General features: G+C 38.7%; 1 protein-coding gene across 4 annotated transcripts in view; it reads left to right on the top strand.

Annotated features, from left to right (window-relative positions):
• The window catches only part of unc5cb (unc-5 netrin receptor Cb), a 142,843-nt gene that overhangs the window by 80,441 nt on the left and 39,630 nt on the right, over positions 1–22,772 (top strand). For all 4 annotated transcript variants that reach the window (XM_008424252.2, XM_017307961.1, XM_008424253.2 and 1 more), the window contains exons 2-4: positions 619–849; positions 9,827–9,970; positions 16,685–16,788. In XM_008424252.2, the coding sequence (XP_008422474.1) occupies positions 619–849; positions 9,827–9,970; positions 16,685–16,788 (479 nt within the window). The remainder of the gene's footprint in view (positions 1–618; positions 850–9,826; positions 9,971–16,684; positions 16,789–22,772) is intronic.

Raw genomic sequence — 22,772 nt, 5'->3', positions numbered from 1 at the left:
GGAAGCATATCTGTCTACTGCAGAAGTATCTGAGGAATGGCACATGGCACAAACTGGGCCAAAAGCCCGAGGTCATTAGATGTGCTGCCTGCATCCGGGTTGTCTGCGTGAGCTGGTGTTTGTGTGTGTGTGTGCGTGAGAAAGAGTGACAAAGAGGGAGAAGACAAGAGAAAATTGGAGGCACAACTAGAAGAGCTTATAACTTTAGTTCCTCGGAGTCAACCTACAAATTCTGTTTCTCGTTATTGGCTCTGGCTGGCGTCACTGCTCTTTCATTGCTCAGCAATCGCTGGTTGTGGTTTGACCAAGTGAGGGCGAATTTCTGTAAATCCACGCAGGCTTATTGGCCTGAGAGGAATCCCAGAATTTCCTGCGCTCTAAAACACTTGTGTAAACATTCCAAAATATCAAATGATAGGGATTTCACTGTGTGTGCTCTGTGAAGTGGATTATCTCATCCAAAGACTGGTTATAATACTCTCCCGCTGTCTTCTGCCTCCTTTTTTCGCTCCAAACTCATCCTCGCTTTTTCCATAATTGCTTTTATGTCTGTCTTAGCTAGTTCTTCAATGTCTTCCCTCCTTCTCCCATCATGTGACAGAGTTTTTCTCTTTGCAGTTGACGATGACTTCATTGGTCTGGGTGAGCTGCCCGAAACGTTCCCCTCAGATCCCCCCGAACCCCTTCCAGTATTTTTGATGGAGCCGGAGGAGGCCTACATTGTGAAGAACAAGCCAGTTAACCTGTACTGCAAAGCCACGCCTGCCACGCAGATCTACTTCAAGTGCAACAGTGAGTGGGTTCACCAAAAGGAGCACACCGTGGAGGAGAGGGTGGACGAAAACTCTGGTCAGTAAAAACATCACATTTGTGGAACATATGCTGCACAGGTTGTTTGTTAAAGAAATTATTTTCCTAAAGTACCATGATGTCAATGCTCTGTTGTCTCAACTTTTGATAAGTATAATATCCCCCGATTGGGGGTTATCTCCTTCCCTGGCGATTATCTTGGATGCTAAGTCGGTCCATAAGCAATGCTAACTCAGATACATTGAAAAACACATTTGTGACTAATTTGCAGCAACAAATTAGACTTACATGTGTGTTTTAGCTTGTGTGGAAAAGCCAGAACACCTGGAGTGACCTTATTCAGATCTAAGGAGAAGGAACAAGGGTCACATCTGGAGTGGAGCTTAGAATTTTTTTTTAATCGACTCCTTCATTGTTATTGATTTGATAAAGATTATTCAGAATCATTTCCCTTTTAACAACAATCACTGACAAAAAGGAATATTAAGCATCCAACTACATATTTTCTGGATATTTAACTTTTTAGTATCATTATGTGTATTTGTTAGTGTTGTATCACCGTTAATGATGTTGATTTTAAGCATTTTGTGTAACCATACCCAACATCTCCTGAACTGGACCCGTTGGAGATTCAGGTGACCTTGACAAATATATCAAATAGACTCTCAAACATAAAAAGTGTCCAAGGTGTTGATTGTTTTTGTATTGCCTTTTGATAATCTCTAAACTAACATCTCACAAACGCTCAACTCTTCCCCATATCGATGACTGAAAAACAAAACCTCCTTTCTGAAAACTTTCCAGCAAATCTTACTGGGAATTTCTACCATGGGACTTTTCTGCCACAACAGAAGATTTATATTTTTCGATAGACAAACTGATTAAAAGCGAGCTTACCTGTTATAATCATCTAAAGTGAAATCCGCCTATCTGAGAATCCTGCAGTTTTTTCTTTGAAGATTTTTTTCGGACCTTATATCAAGATGGCCGTCTCATGAAAAGATGTCCGCATCTTTTCATGACATCTGTGTTGTTCCTACGGAGCCAATCAAAAACAAAACCACAGTCTTGTCTCACCTCAGAGTGTTAATGGTTTGTGTGAACCTGCAGGTGTTATTCAAGAGACAAGTCTAAACTAGTTGAGCCTGGCTAGTGGCTTTATTGTTGTGCCTTTGTTTCCAAGCACACTACCTCGATGTTGGATAGGCAACTACTGGCCAATAAAAAGATGATCTTATTCCATTCTCCAGTGTATTTTGTCATTTATTAAAACAATAAGATACATCTGGAGCAGTTGCGCAAAAATCCTTCACTGCACACTCAAGGCAAAATATTTTTTGAGGCTTCAATTGTAAACTCATTTGTAAATACCATGTAGAAAGTCAGATAAATATGAAGGTCTGTCAAAACATAAAGCCATCACTTAACATACTTTTGCATCTCAACGCCTTTCTAAAACATGATAATCTGTTTTCACTGTTCAACAAGTGTGAACTTCAAGCTTGTTGAAGGCCAAAAATACCTTATATACTGACAATACTAGGATTTGGTCTTTAATGTTCCTTTATTATAAGGATCTCGGATCATAGCAAGGTCTTTCAATCTACTCCTGATACATATGGTTTATAGTTTGATTTAGAACTCGACTTGACCTAGATTTCACTTGCTGTTATAAGCTTTAACTCATTTCTCAAGTTTGTGTGGACTTTCAAGAGAAGTGTTACAAAATAATGCTTCACTAGGGATAGATATTACCTGTCATCATAAATTATAATGTAACCACATTTTTGCACATTCACATTTTGTTTAGTTTATTGTTACTACATGAACTACAAATCTACACATTTGTTCTGGAAAAAAGGGTTCTGGAAATAGACACACAATGTTTAAGCTATCATAAAGTCTGTCTTTCAGATTGCACATATATTTTTAGGAGGCATCTAAGGGAAGTGAAGGTAGCGAATCTCCAGCATGGTTGTTTTCTCCAGAACTCTAACCCTGAAGGCACCAGAACCATTACACACTACAAGCCAGCACTGATTGGCCTGCATTCAGCTGCTGTATTTGGAATTGAGTTCTTTCTGTCGCCCAAAGGTACCAATCACATTGCATTTACCCTTTTCATCCAACTGTTTTGCTATACACATGCCTTCAAGCTTTCCACAGACACACACCCAACACTGCTCCTTTAGTCCAGTGTGAGCATTTAAGGTCATGAGCGTAATGTGTTCACGTGCTTCAAGGACCTTAAAGTGTGTTTCTATCAAGATGTGGACTAAAAACAGGCTTCACTGTTGCTCTTTGTAGTGACCTACATGGCAAAACATCAAATTAAAGATAGCAGCAAGCCGTTAAAAGTTGCAGCAAAAGTTTCGCAGCTCTTGTACATGATTTAAAATGCACAAACAGATTTGTTCAGCAGGCACCAATTTTAAAACGATTGAAAATCTTGAAACCTTTTCATTTTTGCAACCTTGCGTGTGTTTGTATGAAAACAGACATTCCGACATGTGTTTTAGTTATAATGACAAAGAACAGGGAGAAGGTAGTAGTGGCTTTTAGCCCTTGTGTCAGGAGGTTTTGTGCCAAAAGCATCAACAAGGAAAACAACCCACACATCATACAGGCACCCACTCTACATAGCCATATCCACAGGCTATTTACTGCACAGATATTCATTCGTTTATGCTCTTGCAAAGCACAAAAAAACACACAGTACACCAGCGGAGCTCAGTGCATGTGTGTTGCTGCTCTCAACCCACTCTTTTGCTCTCTGATTTCTCCAAATTGACAGAAAGGGAACACCGATAGAAACCAGCAAGCTTGGTCAATACCACTAATAACAGCCTAAAGAAACTAGATCGCTCCCCTCCTTGGTTTTCTTCCCTGCCTTCTATCTTCTTTCTGTCTCACTGTCATATTGGTGAGAACTGATGAGCTTATGCAAATAGCACAGTCGCAGATACTGAGATTTAAGTGTACAAGAGACTAAAGACAGAAACCGCAGGTGTTCATTTTAGGCTTCTGGCTGTGTCCGTAGCGTATGTATCCAGATGTTTTACACTCTCATATTAGCGTTGTGTGCAGAGCTGTGCAAACATTTTCATCACACAGATGTTTCGATTACCATCCGCTGTGCTAAATCATCAGGGAAACATCTGACTGGTGTTAGATTTGGTCTCCAGCCTCATGTCAGATAAACAAAATCACAATCGTGAAAAATTTGTTTAGGTTACTTGAAGAGATGCAAAGCATTTTTCGCTCAGGTTCCGCTTTTTAAAAAAAAAAATGTATATATAACCATTTATAATAAAATCAATAAATTGGTTCCACATTTGAATATATTGATTAACTAAATCACATGAACTCCTCTGTTAGAAGCGTTGTCCCCTCTCACAGATGTTTTGATATGTGACCACCTCCCTTTCCGTCTCTGACTGTTACACCTGTTACACCTCTTTACCTCGGTAATATAACATTGATACATCAATCCAAATTTGAAGAGACCATTTAGAAATTACAGTGAACAAATGCAACAGCAACCGCATGATGGTTGAAACCATTCTTCTGACAAGCTTAATCATCGGCAGTGAAGGTTTTTGAAACGGGCAAAAACACCAGCAAAAGCTTGGCTGCATAGGCGCACCTCCTTATACTAATACTTCAAGTTTTATCACTTTTTGATTGTGTTTCAGCTTTTAGTCTTGTAAAGTTCACACCTTCCATCAAAGTTCGACTGTTCTTAAATCCTTGAGCTAAAGTCGTATTTTTCATAGAGGTTACAAAGGATCAGAATGTACAAAGGAACAAGTCAGGAGAAGGTTACACAAAATCCATAGTAAGGGCGGCTGCCAACAGGCGAACAGCAAATCTGAAATAGCTGCTGAAGTCGATGCCAAGTACTGGTTGTGTTGTACATATGATAGCCATCTTCTCCATTTGTAGTATGGAATATGGCTGAAATAAAAATCCAGGCCTGGCTAAAATCTCCAAAATCCTCGTGGGAAAATGTGTTACAGCTTCAATCTTCCCAAAGTGTATCACAGAAAAGACGACCATGTCTACCATGAAACACAATGGTGACAGTATCTGAGTTCACTTTCCTTTAATGGTCATGGTGACTTTAAAGGTGACTAAAGTTATCAACAGTTTTAATCTAAGATCTTTGCATGCCTACTGAAAGATTTAAGAAGAAGTGGGGGTTTGTTTTTTAGCAGCATATGAAGTCTAATCGGACCTTCAAATAAACAGAAGAATGAGTTTATTAGAAAAAAAATGTCTGGGCAAGAAATGTCCTCACAGATTGAGAGAACCTTTTTATCAATATTTGAAGGGAAAAAACCATCAGTAAATTTGGACTTCTGACAAAATAAGTTTTTCTGTGACTTTGTGGCAGAGCCATTTAGGTTTCAGGAGGTGGGGGTCATCTTTTCTTCCTCTTTATATAAAGCTATCTCCCATTATATGTTTCACGTGTAACTACAAATAGGATGGAGAAGTGTAAAGGTCATAAAACATAGCTGCTTTTGCCACTTTTGACTGTCCCAGTTTTGTTTTGTGAGTGCTGTAATGTTTTACCTCCCGGTGTTATAGTATCTTTTGAACAAAATGAGTATTGATCTGAGCAAATGAGCGGTAAATTAATTTCAAGCAGCTCGTTTAATATACACCAGAGACAGCTTGTCACTTCCTCTGAGAAATGAGGTGTATGATCAAACGGGAGTCCTCTTCATCTGGGCCGATAATGAGTGCACATACTCCTCCCTCCTGCTTCTGCTCATCTTTATTGACCGATGCTTCCTCCTCCTTCCTGACCAGTCTGATCAATAATGTTAGCCAAGCGCTAGCACTGAAGAGCGAGGCTAGCTCACATTTATGGTCACATTAATAATGAATTATTTTTAATAAAGTGCCCTGTGTCAGCCAGCTATGAATGGAGGCTGATGGCTGTAGTTGGATGAAACAACCCCTCATCATTAGTCCTGCTGGGGTTCGCAATTACTTCAGCCCTCATGGCTGTAAATTTAATGCTACGCTCTGTAGTGTTCTTAATTGTAATGATGTGCTACATAAAGTCAGGGTGACTTCACAGTTACAGGGCTATGAAAAAGTATTTGACCTCTTAAAAATACATTTTTTTGTTTGTTTGTGGTTTACATGATTATTAAAGAAATTTTATAAAAAAATAAAAAAAAAAGTAAAAAAGATAGAGTATACAAGTCAACCTGGAATTTGGTAATTAGCCCCCATAACTGTTTGGCTCAATCTTTGTAGCAAAAAATACCCTCAAATCTCAGTCATATTTAACTCAAACATTTGAATAGGCTGGGTTAGTCTTAGGTCAGATGCAACATGAAAACACATCTTCCAGGAACTTTTGTCTCTGTGCAGTTTACAGAATATCTCATAATGTGAGACAAGCTGCTGCTTTCTTTTTTGGTCATCAGTGGTTCCGGCCTTGTAACGCTCTCAAAAATGCCTTTCTTCTTGTTTAATCATGAACACTGAGCTTAATTGAGCTGCTGTTTGGATACTGTTCTTTTTGTGACCTGTGATGAGTCGCTGATGCACTTCTTGGTCATTTTTGTAGGTTGACCACTCCCGAGAAAGTCGCCTATGTCGCATAACCTTAACTATGGTTTATCTGAGCCCCAAAACCTTATAAACGGATTTGTAATTTTCCCAGACAGATAAATCATCTGTTCTTCTTTTTTCTTTAGATCGGAACAGGTTGTGCTGATATTCAAAATCTTTTAGTCCACTTGATTTGTCAGACATGCTCCATTTAAGTGACTTCTTGATTCTGCTGCTCTGGCTGTAATCAGGTCTGGGTGCAGCTTGTGAAATTAAACTGAAATGTTGTTAATCACAGTTCGGTCTGACAAATCACGTGTAAATGCTTAAAGGACTCTTTATTAGCCAATAAAGCCAATGAAGGCCAGATTTCATCACTCCGTAGCCATGCTGCTCAGCATTTGATAGAGTAATGAGTGCATATATATTCCCACTGAACCTGTCTTCCACACATCAGGAAATGAGAAGAAGGTCTCCCACCCCGGAGAGCATAGTGGGATGACAGGGAGGTGGAGTGGCTGAAGGAAACATAGCAGAAGCTGGCAGCAGTGCATGAAATGTAAAGTGGAGCAGGATGCATGCCACCCTAAATAGACCATCCATATTCTGCTGCATATATACTTCAGTGTCTTAAAGATTATGTGTCAAGCAACAGCACAGCTCAAGTGACTGGATGAGCCTGAAACATCAATTCATGATTAAACAATTGAGGACAGTTAATTTTGAACAAAGATGTCAGGTTAGTATGGAAAGCTTTTGTCCCATAATAAATACAATTAACATCTAAAAGTTAGATATTTATTCAAGTTACATTTACCATATACTAATATTGTTTTATAGTCTTAAAGACTTAAATGTAAGAAAAATAGAAAATCTGCAGAAATGTGCAAGAGGGCAAATATTTTTTCTACAACATTATAGTTCACAGTTTTGCTTTTATTAAGCGAAACACATCTGAGGCTTAATTAAGACTTTTAATGTAGACTTGATAACTTGATCATCATGAGGATTTTAGTTTATCTATTACAACACAGGTAACATTTAAAAACAGACATGTTACTCAGATCCATGAATGTTTAACATAAACCTATAAAAAGAGACGAGTTTCCCCAGTGTAGGTTTCAGACGTGGGGTATTCTAAGAGTACAATCACTTTCACTGCTGGTGATTTTTCCCGTTGCTGTTTAGAGACACTCCCACTTGCACAACATCCATCCTTGACATTATCAAGCTAACAAAACATTCTCTCAGGCAATGCACATTAGCATGCAACAGTACTTCCTTCCTTACAGTGGCGCACACACGTGTGGAAAAACGCAGAGGCAAATTGTGACACTCCAGACATGGCTGCTCCCTTGCCTGTCGGCGCACTGCTTAAATTTTACATGAGGGCTAAGCTGGTGCGTTGGTTGTCAATGTGCCTGGTGTGCATATCTGCTGGAACAAGGAGGCTGTGTTAATGCGATGAACCTGAAATAAAATGGCATGTTCATTTTATTTAACCATTCGCTCTTGTTGTATTTCCCATTCAGCCAGAACCTGACACTTTTCATATAAAATCTACTCGTTAAGCCAAACCCCTTCAACTAAAATGTGATCACACGTTGGGTTTTAAACAAGGAAAAACTGAAGTGGGCTTTTTACTTTATTTCTTGGAGCATTAAGACATTTCAACTGATTCAACATGTCTGGAACTTGTGAAGCAATTTTTAAATTACTTTAAAATTAATCCCGCTTAGCTGTGAATTTAGATTCTCAGAGTGTACTATATTAGCCCGTCTTGGTTGAGTTGACATCGGATAACTCTGTAATAAATTAGATTGCAAAATAATATTAAATTACAGAATTGATGCAGATGAGGACACAGATATGTCTATAATTTATTACAGTTCAGGGCCAAAATAATGTCCTATTGACAGCAGTTATTTTCTGCTGTAATAAATCAGTTTCAAGGAGTATAACCTGAAGATAGGCCTAGGTTTTTCTAAAGTTAACTAAGAATTTCTGATGACTACATCATGCCAGTTTTGGAGCCTAAATCTTAGCAAAAAAGGAAATCAGTACCATCAAAACAACAGATAAAACAGTGGTCTTTAAAAGCCTAGAAAATCTCACCAGCCCAATAAAAAAAGATACGTTAACTTTATCTGTTGAGTCTAGCTTTCAAAAAGTCTAAAAACTAACTCTGCTGTCTTCCATCCTCATTCTCTGGTTGCCAAAGGTCACTTTTTGCATCACTCCGACGTATTTCTGACAGGCACAAAAACACAATAAATCTCTCAGTGGAAAGAATAGTTTAAAAGCAATGTATACCACAGCAGTGTGTTCCACAGCCCAGCAGGGTTTGAATTAGATTTGCTACAACAGAAGCAAACTCTCTTTCATTGTTTTGTCACCTAACTAGGAAACCTTCAGCGGAGCAAGTGATCCACAAAATTAAAGGAATAATGAACCCACTGCTTCTTAACATGGTCTTTTTTTTATTACCATTATACCTTCAATGATGGTTATAGTACAGACTGACAATGACGGCGTAATAAAATGTGTCCCAGTGGGAACTGGGAAAGATCAGAATGTCACAGTCCAGTTTTACCTCAGAGCTGACCGTGAGCATAACCGCTTCAGAGAAATTACATCAATTTATTTCCGAGATGCTGCTCAACTTCCATATCTAAACTTAATATGTAGCTGTACATCCAAGGGATGAGGAGGAAGGGAACATTCACAGTCTGGGTGTTATTAAAAATAAAAAATAAAAATCTGCTGAAGTGTTGTAGCACATTTGAATATGAGCTTCCAGCTTAGATGCATGTAAAATGCAAGCTCTGCTGGAGCTAAAAAGCATCCAACTAGAGCAAAATGGAACATATATGAACTTATCTTTTTACCCTTAAATGTCTGCGGTTTGGTGCACCTTCCTTAATTAATACACATCTGAGCCATAAAAATGTGATTTGTGTTGAGCTGAATTAAAGTGTTGATATCTTCTGTGTCTATTTTTGTTAGGGAAACATATGATATCAATGGGCTTATATATGCAAACACAGATGTAGGCAGACTGGCGGCAGCAGAGTCTGCTGTAGAGTGGCAGCTGTTGATAGAAGCGTCTGTTCCAGGGCCAGTTTGTTTGTTTGTTTGTTTGTTTGTTTGTTTGTTTGTTTGTTTGTTTGTTTGTTTGTTAGGTCCTGGCATCCAAATGAGCCCTAATCAGATGAGTTAGCAAACAGGATTGTGTTAGCTGTAACATCGAGAGGCCGCCCCCACAGGGCTCAGACCAAAACAGCTCAGTACTCAGGCTTGTCTAGTCAGTCCAGACTGACCCTCCAAAATACCACGACGTCTGAGAGGAACATGTTTGATTTTCTTTCCTTTTTTCTAACGAATCCTTTAAGGTTGAGTCAGTTTGTTTCTGCTCTCTAAACTTGCTCTGTTACCTCTGCAGGTCTGGTTGTGAGAGAGGCCAGCATAGAGATCACCCGGCAGCAGGTGGAGGAGTTGTTTGGGCCGGAGGACTTCTGGTGTCAGTGTGTGGCCTGGAGCTCCGCTGGGACCACCAAGAGCCGCAAAGCCCACGTCCGCATCGCCTGTGAGTTTATGTGTTATTATCCACTCCCTCATCTGTGCATTCCTCTCTAAGCACAATCTTGAGCTTGCCAGACGGTCGATGTCCAACAGGTTGTTAAAAAGGCTTTTGCTGACATCTTACTTTCATGACAGTTTAGAGAATCCGAATGGGTTTCATTGCGCTCTGTGTAAACGACGAGAAGAAAAAGCAAAAAAGCAAAGAGCCAAAGCAGTGTTTGTACACAGTAGAAGACCTATATGGTTCCTATTTATGTCAGCATTCCCCCTTTTTTTCCTCCTCCATGGTCCCCATTTGTTCCCTGACTGTGTGTTTGTCCTCCTTCTGAACAGCACAGCACAACTGTTTTCAAGTAATGAGAGACATTCTGCACTGGCCCCAAAGTTTAGGCTCATTTTAAGCTGTTCCCCAAAGGATGTTCTAGTGAGAATCTGAAAAGTAATGAAACCCCAGAAGACTGCGATGCGGTAAACAGAGTTTTTGTTATGCAGAGTTGTGACATCAAGGCAGCCCTTTTTTGCAACACAACAAATATTATGTAATACAACTTGCTCATGCATTGTTGTCAAAATGCCACCTGAAGGCAAGTCATTTTGTAGTACCAGTGAGATGCCTGAGCTTCCCAAGCATCTGTCAGTCATTTTACGGTTCCATGACATTTCCTGCAGAGGTTTGCTCCTTCTTCTCCTGTTGGCCAACGAGATTTAAGCTTTTTTTTTGATACAGGCTTCAGTGGCGTAGAGGGCCTATCACAGTTGGGTCTTTGTTTACTCAGTGGAAGCAACACAGTTCAACATTGAAATCAAACCTCTGCAGCAAAAGCAACAAGAAACAAACCGTTTCACTTAGCAATATTCTTCATTTAGTCAGTTTGCAGTTTGGATGATTTCTTTAATTCCACCAGAATATCTGATTTGTTCATTTTTCTTCTCAGCACAAAGTTACTCTAATGCAGTTGGACATAAAAAATTTAGATGATCTTGTTTTACATTGATATATTATTGACAATCTAGCAGTGGTTTGTTTTATTCTCTTTCATAAAATGATGATTGACCTGAACTCATTCTTGAAATTACTGAGTCAGTTCAGGACTTTTTTTTCTCTGGCTTCTGCTTCAATGATAGTAACGAAAAGTTTAGCTGGCAACTCAATTCTACTTTTAAAATGAACTCATCTACACCAAATTGGAACAGATGGCACAGTGAGGAGTCAACATCTGCGGTTTTCACCTGAGTCAGCCGGTTTAAACTTACTTAGCATTTGTCTCTCTCAGTTTGAGCCTTTTGAATTCTTTCCTTCATCTTTAAATTATCATATACCTACTAAATGTTTTTCTCCTGCTGTTTGCCCTCATTTCCCTCACAGTTCTTATCTAAATTTGTTGCGTTCTCTTTAGTTCGAGCACCGACAACCCTTATTACTGCTTCGATAAGGCTTGCCTTTCGAATAGAGAATCACGCTTCCCAGTCTCCCACCGAGCTCGTTCCCGCTGCTCCACCTCCTATAATCACCCGTGATGAGCGGCCTGCCAGCACTAGCCTATCCCTCAAATCACAATGGACTCCTCTTCCCCTCCCATTAGCTTCTGCTGAATGGATTAGCTCCTCTAGTGGGCTTTCTCTTTGGGCGGGCTTCTTGTTAGAGCCAGACTCCAACCCGTTAGGCTAATGGAAACTGGGGTTGTTTTCCTCTCCTCTCCCATCATCTAAACATATGCAGCTTAATCAGATAGTGAGTCAGAGCAAGTGCTGCTGTGCAAAGAGGTTGCCATGTTAAGGACAGAGCTTTCAGAGTTGCAACGTAAAAAGGTTTTGCAGGAACACATCGGAGTGTACAAAAAGTTCTTCTGATTTAATTTGTCTCAGTTTTTGCGGCGCACGGTTTGCCTGACGACTGAGAAAATTCTACAGTCAGATTAATTAAAGTTAATTAAAAGTATGGAGAAGGATAATTTTGTTTGCAGCCCTATATATAGGCCTATATATTTTTATTCCAGGTAAAACCTGCTGACCAACGTTTTTATCGCTGAATTAGATTCAGATGTTGAATGTGTTCTGTGTCACTCCTAATCTGGACTCGTTCTAGCTGCTAATGATTTTCTCAGTGGGGAAAGAAACCATGTCTGAAGTGTGAGGTTGGCGTAATTTAGCGAGACAAGTAGCCAAACACATCCACTTAAGGTAATGGCAGTCATATGTGTCTGTTTCTGTGGAGGTTTGAAATGTTTGTGTGCACCGCGACTCCCACAGGAATGCCAACTCAGCTGATCGCGCGCCCCATCATTGGGCCGCAGGGCTGATCCAGGTTAGGAGGTGTGAGGAGAGGAGAGAGACTCCAGACCAGAGGAATAGCTAAACTCCACATGCAGTAAACATAAAAGTATTTTGCAGTGGCTTGCGAAACATCCATGCCTCTCGAGTCTTAACCCATTTTTCAGACAACATATTTCAATGTATTTTATTGGGATTCAATCTGATACACCAAGTCATGTATTTATTAAACACAAATCTATGTGGGTTTTTTTTTTTTTTTTTTTAGTGTAGAGAGCAAACAACATCGAGGATCTCAGCAGTTAGAGTAGGGACGAAGCTGCTGGCAAAGTTTAAACTGGTGTTGCTTTGTAAAATTACATCCCAATTATTGGACACCTCACTAAAAACGGTTCAATATATCATCCAAAAATAAATGACAATACTCCAAAACTACCATGACATGCCCATCAACTGAGACTGATACACCAGGGTAAGGAAAGCTTTTGTCAGAGAAGCAGTGGACACAGCAAATAAGTTATGGGAGGCACCGTCGTTGGATGAGATCAGCAGAAAACTAACTGCACATTACCCTGAAAATCTAGAGTGACACGGAGCTGAACAGAGCTACTCTATGGTGGCTTAGATAAAAATATATCAACATGTTTAAAAGAAGAAAACTAAGTCAATGTGAGACTTAAACTTAGCAAGATTTAAAACTGCTATTGGTATGTGCTCTCCTGACAATCTGAAGTTTATGAAATGTGACAAAATGAGAAAATATTCCACAGCTGTAAATACTTTTAAAAGCCTCTTTATGTTCATTTTATTTTGTTCTTTTTTTGTGGCAACAAAACAACATTTGTTGGTTTCCTCTGTCTGTTTCCTGTTCTTTGACTTGCACTTCATCTTTTTTACTATGAAATATGTTGGGTCTAAATTTAGGCCCTCTTGGGACCTTATCACCAGTAAGTGGCTGCCAGCTTTTATGGTTTACTCTAAAGCGGCCAGTGGCATGCTGAATCACTGCACACTGAGCAGTCATGAAGATTTCCATATGCTGTAATGCATTTATGTGAAGGAATCAAATTTGATTTATTAGATTTAGCCATACTGCATATGCAGTAAATCAAAATGTATCATCCAGAATGTGTGACTGTGTTGCCTCACCTGTCACACCGTGTCTGCGCAATCTTCTGTCTTTAAGAGGCAGTTGGAGCAGAAATCAATCCCTGCGTTGTTGTTGTGATTTAACAGCATAACTTTTAGAACAAAACAGAAACTTTAATAGCCTCCTTTGCATGTTGTTTTCTTTCCTTTTTTTCCCCCCCTTCTGTTTATTGGAGACAAAAACAAATGATGCATCTGTCCTTGGATAAAATTCCTTAAATCGTTTTTCAAAGAAAACGCCTGTCTTGTTATTCCTTTTTCTTGTATTTCAATCTAAAAAAAAATCTTTTCAATTTATCATCCAACCTTTCAGCTTTTTAAAACTCATAGTAATGTTTGGAATCAGAGCATACTCCCCTGAAGGCATGCTTAAGTTGAACTGGAACAAGGACAAGGACTCTTATTCAGTGTGTTTTGAACATCAAAATATATGTAGTTTTTGGTTCCTCTGGGTCTTGTGTTTTATAAAACGAAAACACACAAACAACAAACAAACAAAAAAAAAACAGCCAGATCTCTCTATTGTAATATAATGTATTCCTATGTTATACTATTAAACTAAAGCAAAAATAAAAAAATGTAAACCTTTCTCTAAAGTTTACAGGTGTATTTCTTTTATACTCCTTCTGTACTGATCTCCCAAGACACTTTATTGTATGGCTATCTCTTTACATGCTTAGCCCAAGAGTTCCAGAGTTCAGAGGTTTATGTGCTTTTTTTTGAAAAAGTCTACAGCAGAACATACGCTACATGTTCAGTCTGCATCACTGCTTCTCATTTAGTCTCAAATTTTAAAATATTGCACCATTATGAAGTCATAATAATCTTGAATTTATGTCAACAGAATAATTTTATGCCAAACAGAGTCCAGACTATGTCTTCTGGACAAAAAGGAAGCAGGGGTCTAGATGTGTAAAACTTCTTTATGACCAAAAATCCTAAAAGTCTCCACATATCCAAAGTAGTGGCACTGATCACAAAATGAAACAAAAGTGAAGGAGTTAATGTAAGGCTAAATATGTAACACGTGTGGACATTTAAATTTTAACTTCGGCTGTAGAATATTACTTTACATTGTATGTATAAATCAGACAATTTCTGATTAATAAACAGTTAATTAGAAAGTATTAATGTTACGTAATACTACAAGCATAGAGACCCCGAATGCATGGTTACCCAATAATTAGCTGGCACTTATGATAATTAAATCAGTTTTTTGTGATGTGTATAATGCTTATACTGTTGTAATATGATACAGCCATAAAATAAGGATGTCAAAATATAAATATTTGGGCGTCGTATGGCTCAGTGGCAAAGCAGGTGCTACATATGCTGAGGCTACAGTCGTTGATGCAGCTGTCCTGGGCTTGACTCCTGCTTCTGGTCTTATTTACTGCATGTCTTCTCTCTCTGCCCTACTTCCTGTCCAGCCAGTATCTACTAATGGATAGAGGCCACCAGAGCCACAAAACATAAAGGAAGGCATATAAATAACCCTGAATGACAGTTCAGATGTAAAATTGTTTGATCAACATTTTCTGCACATTTTCAGGCCGTTTATTACGAAACTAAGGAGGATGGAAACTAAGTGCAGCATGATCTCATTTACTTCTGGTCCTTGGAACACTGAGAAATCCAAGAGCTTAAATAAAAACATGACGAACTGCTGGAAGCAGTGGGCGACAAAGAAACTTCCCTGCTTTGCAAAGCAACAATTTTACCTGCACTGCAAATAAACCGCCCCCCCAAAAAACAAAAAAATAACAGTGGTACTATGTGCATAAGGACCAACTTCATTTTTCTTAAAAGTCAACATAGCATAGGCATCAGTAAAGACTAGTTTTACTCTGCTTACTGTATCAAGAAAGATCAAGTTTCAAAGCTAATAATTTTTTTCATTAACAAAGTTTGAAGTAGAGATACACAGTTCAGACTTTTCCTGACAGATGCAAATTTCCAATGTCTTTAAGGTCTCACCTGCCGATTCCAGTTTTGACTGATTAGTACTTTTTTTCCCCTAAGGACTATAGCACATAACAGATAAAACTGTGCTGCAGGTGATTTAATAGCAATATTATTTTTAAATCCAACTGAAAATGAAGAAACTAAGGACCATTCTCAGTAATGCATCACAACCCAGCCCTTTTACTGATTTACACTGAACTCAATAAATGCATCCATGTTTAGCAAGGCATAGCATCCATTCATAAACACAAAATAGTGATCGTTCTTGGATTTGATGCATGTATCCATTGTGTATGCCCACTGAATTGGTTAAAACGCAGGTATAGCCTGTACACTCAGGCCAAATAACCATACACACACATACTCCTGAAGACCTTTTATAGAACCCAACTAACCTAATATGCATGTTTCTGTAGTAGTGAATATGAAAAAAAAGTGATTTTTCATCACTTGACATGTCAATCATGTGTCAGAATCAAGTTTGCTGTCTTTTTTTTTATTTTTTACTTTTGTTCATCTCTATAGTTTAGGTCTTTTTCAAGAGATGCCAAAATGTTGCTTGTGAGCGTGCCAGGTGTTTTTGTGACACTGCGGAGACAACTGACAATGAACAATCAGCGCAAGTTGTCAAGAGCTGAAAATGAGGCCACCAGTTTCATTGAAAAGATGACAAAGTGGGAAAATGAAGATGAAAAAAGAACGAAGACGAAAGCTTGTGTCAGTAAAGAAATGAAGTGTGCATGTGTGGTGTGGAGTATTTTGGAAAGATTTGCGAGATTTTATAGTGTAAGTGCTATATTTCCCATATTTATATATGCCTCTGCTGAGCTGTTGTTGCCTACGGTTTGCACTTCACTGTAAAATGTAGGATATGATAGAATAAAACCTAATTCTCAGTGTACTTGTGCATAAACAGTCTGTTTCTAAACCAGGAATTTGTCATTCTGGTTCTTGAGTGCCACAGTCCTGCAACATTTGGATGCATTCCTGCTCCAGTGCGCCTGAATCAAATAAATGCTTAATGACCAGGCCTTTCCAAAACTTGCTGACGTTGCTCAGGTAATTTGGCCTTTTGACTGGGTTGTGTTGGAGCAGAGATGCATCCAAAAGTTTGGAGGACAGTGGCACTCGAGTACTGGAGTTGCAAACCCCTACAACAGTCAGCAAGATGCAGTTTGTTTACATAATTTATTTGGTGATAAAAATGTTTTCACTTTACTCAGCATTTATTCCTAACTTTATGTTAAAATATGTCACTACATGTACTTGCCAGTATCATAGTGTGCTGTAGGTTCATGCTGATGCACAGTGTGCTTTGTCTGTTTCCCCGCAGACCTGAGAAAGACGTTTGATCAGGAACCTCTGGGGAAGGAAGTGTTACTCGAGCAGGAAGTGTTACTGCAGTGTCGCCCACCTGAAGGCATCCCAGCAGCTGAGGTAAGATTTAAAAGACATTATTACTGAGTTTAAAAAATTGTCTGAATAATGTCAGTGTTTTCTTTTTTTTTTTTTTTTTTTTTTAAATAAATAAATAAAAAAAAGTTCTGATATAGACGTGAGAAATGGAGGCAGTGGAGATTTTCCACACTAAGCTTGGCTGAAAGCTCCCACCTCAAATCCAGTAAACTGGCTTCTCTGTAAAGAGGTTTATGTGATTTTCACTGACTTTTTGGGGTCAGTTTCTGATTAAAAGTCAACATCATGTCTGATGTAATTTTTTCCAAATAACACTTAAAACGACTGCAAAAACCCCCCATATCCATGCATATTGCAACATATTCATCTATTTATTAAGTCTGTTCATTTTACAAGCAAATGTAAAACTGCTGTGCATGTTTTATTATTATTATTATTATTATTATTATTTTTATTTACACTGATGAAATATTTTTTTTTTGCCCTAAAACAACACTGAACAATCCGATGCAGCACAGTGCACAGATAATGACATTTTGCACCACTACATGGACTATTAAAGTGCTTTGGTTTTTCTTCCTGAATGCCAGCCAGTCACAGCAATTTGATGGAAAGACAATTATCTGCAGAGAGCGCACACACACACAAAAAAGAAGAAATGTGTCTGGGCAACCTTGGCTTCGCTAATATTTCCTCCTTTCCTTTAAGTGTTACAGCTCAGCCTGAAAAGGCTCAGTCGAGATAGCAGGGACATAAAAATACAGAGTGGAAGTGTGGTTTGATGGGTTGAAGTTGGGGGTGCTAAACTCTTGAAGGCTGATTGACCCGGAAAAGCTGAGTTAAGTGAGTGGAACTGTGCAGAATTTATCCCTCCTAAAAGTGCTGACAAGCTGAGTGGACAAAAGTTGCGGGACTTGCCTTCTGTGTGCAACCCGGCATTCATTGTGGCTGTGATTCCTGCAAATTCTGAGTACGTTCACGGCCCTGTCTGAGTGAATTTGTCCAACCTGTGAGTGCTCATTTGTAGTTCGGTCATGCTCCGACTATGTCTGCTATGTTGGCCATGTGTTTTTGTTTCATGTTCCTTTTCTGGTAATATCATCGTTATACTTGTTAGACTTTCTTTTGGAAATTGAGCTAGAGTTACTTTACGGTAAGCAGCAGAAGCAAAACTTTTTCATCTGTTCAACGTTGTTGGTTTAAAAAATTACACTGTAGCCGGAACAGAATGTTGCAGTTTAACATTCAGTGACTTGTCAATGCATTCGGACCGCCGTACACCTATGTTTGTGAGATTACAAAAACAAGCTCTGTTGCATTTTGTTGCATTTCATGAGGATTTTTGTGATAAACCAGCACAAAGTGGTGCATAGCTGTACAGTTAAAGGGAAATAAATGATGGTGAAGTATTTACCCCCGACAGATTTTTCCTACTTTGACTTTTTTTAAATCAAAGTTTCCAATCAGTACTCAGAGTAAATAGAAAACATCTGTTTTTAAAGGATAATTAAACTTAATAGTGACAACAGCCCTCAAATCCACCCCCAAAATTAATGCTAATTGAATTAACTGTGATTAAAACATTTCACCAGTCACTGTAGCCCTCACTATTGACAAACCTGAACCTTAAACAGAACTTGCTTGACGACACGAAGTAGGCCAAATACCTGAAGCAGCAGCACATAATATCTTGATGTAAAGACATTTAATGCAATATAAAATATAGGTTATTGATCTATAAGTTTGGGAAAAAAATGACAAAGCCCTTCATAAGGCTTTGGGACTTCAACAAACAACAGAAGGAGCCATTATCTACAAAAGTGTAAAGATGAACTTTCCCTGGAGTGTTCAGATTCCAGCAGGACTAAAAAACTCTAACACATGCAGACAGATCAACAATGCAATAATATGGATCAAAGCTTAATAATTACCTTAAATCAGACAGAGAATCTGTCGCAAGATTTAAATATTTAAGTTCTCACACAGTGTATATAATCTAACTGTAGGTTACATATCCAAAAAGATGAATGGGCAGAGTTTCTTTGCAGTGTGTAAATATGTAAAATTAGACACCCCATAATACTTGAAGTTGTAGTTGCAGCAAAAGGAGGTTCTACAAAACTTTGACTCAGGAGCTGAAAACAAGTTTACTAATCAGTTTGATTTGTATTTTTGCAAGACATTTTAAAAACACTTCACAGAAATGCACTACTTAGTGTTGTTTGTTTACAATAAAACCCAATTAAATAATAATAATAATAATAATAATAATAATAATAATAATAATAATAATAATAAAAGTTGCTAGACATTTTGTTCAGTGCTTCAGAAGCCATTAAATTTACTACATATTGTTGCATGAGTCAGTACTCTGACTGCTGACAATTTTTTGTAACAAACCTCATTTTTGTGCACAAATCGGTGCTTGAAAGATTCTTTTCACATGGTAATATCCCCGTTTTACCCTAGTGCCAGGTGATTTAGTGGGGGGGAGGGAGGAATAACTAAAAGCTGCTTTTTCATCCGTGTTGTGAGGCCTTTTTTTTCTCACACAGGCTTGCCAAAGAGGAGCCTTGGAAAAAAAGGCTGTGGTTACATATGAATTTACAGAAAAAATGCAGCAGCCACTGCGACGGGAAGAGATCTGTCATATTTCACCCGCTCAAGACACACAAAATATAGAGAAGATGAAAGAAGCTGAAGGCAGAAGGAGAAGAGCTGTTATGGTTTTGTCAGGGCTTGATTCACTGGGATGTTGTCAGGCCTCCAGTGGGCTTTTGGTTCACTCAGTGGTTCCTTTGCAGGCCTCTGGCCAGTTTCTGAGAGGCTGGAAGAAGGGCAGCTTGTGGCTAAGCTATAAAAACATTGCTCCCACAGCACTTTTGGCCATTTTATGTGAACTGTATGTGACGGATATTGTGCCGTGCATGAAAAGGACAAGCAGGACATATACTTGTGCTGATTGTTCATTGTCAGGTGAACATCTTGTGTCACAACCAGGGAAAATAATTTTCTTCGTTGTTGATTGCACAATGTGTCTGTAGCTGACCGGCAGGTAGTTCGAGAGTCATTACTGGATTAAAAAAGGAGAAATCAAAAGCTGTTTGGTTTCTCTTTTTTCAAAATACAATGGGTTACTTGGAAGAAATGTTAATGGTTTAAAAATAGGGCTGCAGCATACTAGCATTGATGTAGCAATGATAATTGTGAATCAGTATACTGTGCAGCCCCCCTGTTGTACAATAGTCCTTTTTAACCATTGTGTTAGAGGCTTTTGTAATGCTAGCTGAGTATAGAAACAAACAATTAGGAGGAAGACAACCAACTAATACAACCTTTGACGCTCATTTCATCATCTGTTAAAGCTTTGTTTGCTGCAACTTTGATTTTGTGACTTTGTGTAATGTTTGTCCCCAATGCAGCAATTAAATTCCTACTCGAAGGGTGGAGCCAAAACACAGTGAATCAAGATCTCTGGCAGAAGAAAACAAACAACAATGAGCTTTTGTTCTAGGAAATTTGGTGGGGCGACTTGCTATTTTTCATTTTTCAGGAAACCAACTACAAAACATTTCTTTTTTGTTCTCCTCTTCTGAGTAGACGGTAGCCGAACCAGTGAACCGTCGCCCCCCTGCGAGACTGGACTCAAAAAATATAAATCTCTGGGTGGAACTCCATTTTTAAACTCACAAAAAGTACCATGACTAAAACTGCAAATGTGTCAGGAGGTTCAAGCAGGATACATTCAGGGACATGGAGATCTTCTTGTGACTCAGGTAGAGACAAAATAAAACAGTTCGGAATCTTCCTGTTTCCAGGAAGAGGAAACATGTTTAGCAAAATTACTGACGTGAACAAAAATGCTAAATAATTGCATTTACAATAAAACTAAGTCCATAGTTTTTTCTCACTTTTAGTAAAAAATCAAATCAAATCCCTGCACTGTTTGATCCCAATGAGCTCCAGCCCTTCTTCTTTGTCTTTCCACATTTTTGACCATTTACATCAGCAGCCGTAAGGATGGTTAACCAGAGTAATAACATCCTATGGTTCTATTTAAGTATTTGTGATTCTTTGATGGGTTTCTTTTTGCCGAGGCTGTTGACCTCAAAAAGTAAAGATTCTGCTGAGTAGTCCAGATAGTTTCTGTGACGGTTCTGCAAATTTCCCTAGCGAAAAATCGGAAGCAGATATTTTTGAATAGTTTTTTTTTTGTAGTTGATGCATACATTTAGCTGAGTACAGCTAGTCCCTGGATACTGGAAAATGCACCACACAGTAACCCACACTCACAAAGAAAACAAGCAGCAGGCATTTACTTTGGCTCTCCTCGCGACCATTACCAGTGGAACTTTGGCCTGGGCGTACTGAAAAACAGAGAGTGAGGTTTCTGAAGCAGCATAGGGTTTCAGGCATGTATGGTCTGAATAAATTAGATACTCAGCAGGCTCTCTTAAGAGCCATTGTTACACGTTTCCATAGCCATGAATATTTGATATATACTTAATCAGGAACAGAGGGGAAAATGTAACTGTTGAGAAGTTCAAGGAACAAAGACGAGGGAGCCATTTAGCAGTAAAGGGCACTGTTTCACTATTATGTGGGCTTAACTGGGAGCTGCATGTAGTTATAGTAATAAAGGTAGAAATAGGGTGGGGTTCCATCAGCTCAGTGCAGATCTTTCCCCCTTTGAATACCACCATGAAGCTCTTTCATCAACTTCTGAAGGGCTTCTCCACAAGCAGGGCTGGCCCCTTTTCATACTTCAGAAATATGTGGCAGGCTCATAAAATGGACAGCGAAAAGAATGTAGCATTATTGTGCTTTTTCTTCTGCCGAAGGCCCCATCTCCATTTCACAGCACTTGTCACGGCCCTGAGACAAAGACGAGAGTTCAGAGGTGACGCTGCACAGCGAGCTGCTAAGCCTGTTTCCATGGGAGCAGGATTTTAATTCAGGCATCGCCTCCGTCAGCCAGGGTCCTGCCGTGTTATCGCGGGTAACGAGTCATTGATGCTCCGTGGGGAACAGGCCTCGCTGCCGTGATTAAGTCCATTGGCTTTGCTGAGAAAAAAGAAGAGAAACACAAAGATCTGCTGTTCAAGCTTCTCCGTCTGGAAAAAAGGAAAATTTAAACAAAAGAATTTTAGCACTTGAGAAACAGAAAGGCCAAATTTAAGATTTCATACATATATTCTTTTGGATTGCTGGGCACACCAGAATGTGTTGCATTTGCGTTTTGCTCCAAAGCTTCAAGGTCTAAAAACGATGTTTGACATTTAAACTATTTTAATATGCATAAATAAATCAGTCTCACGATCCATTACATACTTTAAATAAAATCAGCTAAACTACTTACCATTTCACTGAACGATTCTGTTACAGATTTGTAGAAACGAGAGCTTTCTGTATGAGATCAAGGTTTATTTAGGCTCGATCAAAGATAATCACACCTAATTTAAATTGTGCTGTGATGCAGTGGTTATAGCAGATGCACCGTATACAGAGGCTAAAGACATTGATGCAGCCATCTAAAGTTCGAGTCCCATCCACCTGCCTATCCCCCCTTTCTCTTCCCCTTTCCTGTCGGCAGAGAGAAGTCCATTGGCTTTGCTATATAGTTGTTGTAATCTGATTTAATGTCTCAATAGCAAATTAACCCAGATTTATTGGGAATTTTAATGTGTTTATTTCAAATTAAGTTCCCAAGAGCTGAAAAAATTTGTAAAAAAAAAAAAAAAAAAAAATATATATATATATATATATATATATATAATATGCTTAGGATCAACTGGAGTTGGTAGTAGAGCCTAGAATTAAAAAGTATAATTAACCAGACTGTCATGTCTACTAATTGGATTCTGTAATAAAAAGAAAACTACGAAAGACAAATATTACTTCAACAGCCTAAATGGGGAATCTTTATAAATATGGGCCTGAACATTCAAACTATTTGACCAAATTATAGATCAAACATTTGCCTGCATGTGGAAGTGTTGGAACAT

This window comes from Poecilia reticulata, linkage group LG12 (assembly GCF_000633615.1).
Source record: "Poecilia reticulata strain Guanapo linkage group LG12, Guppy_female_1.0+MT, whole genome shotgun sequence".
In the NCBI taxonomy this organism is placed as follows: Eukaryota; Metazoa; Chordata; class Actinopteri; order Cyprinodontiformes; family Poeciliidae; genus Poecilia; species Poecilia reticulata.
Note: the sequence above shows the minus strand (reverse complement) of the source record. Positions and strands in the feature narration are given on the sequence as shown.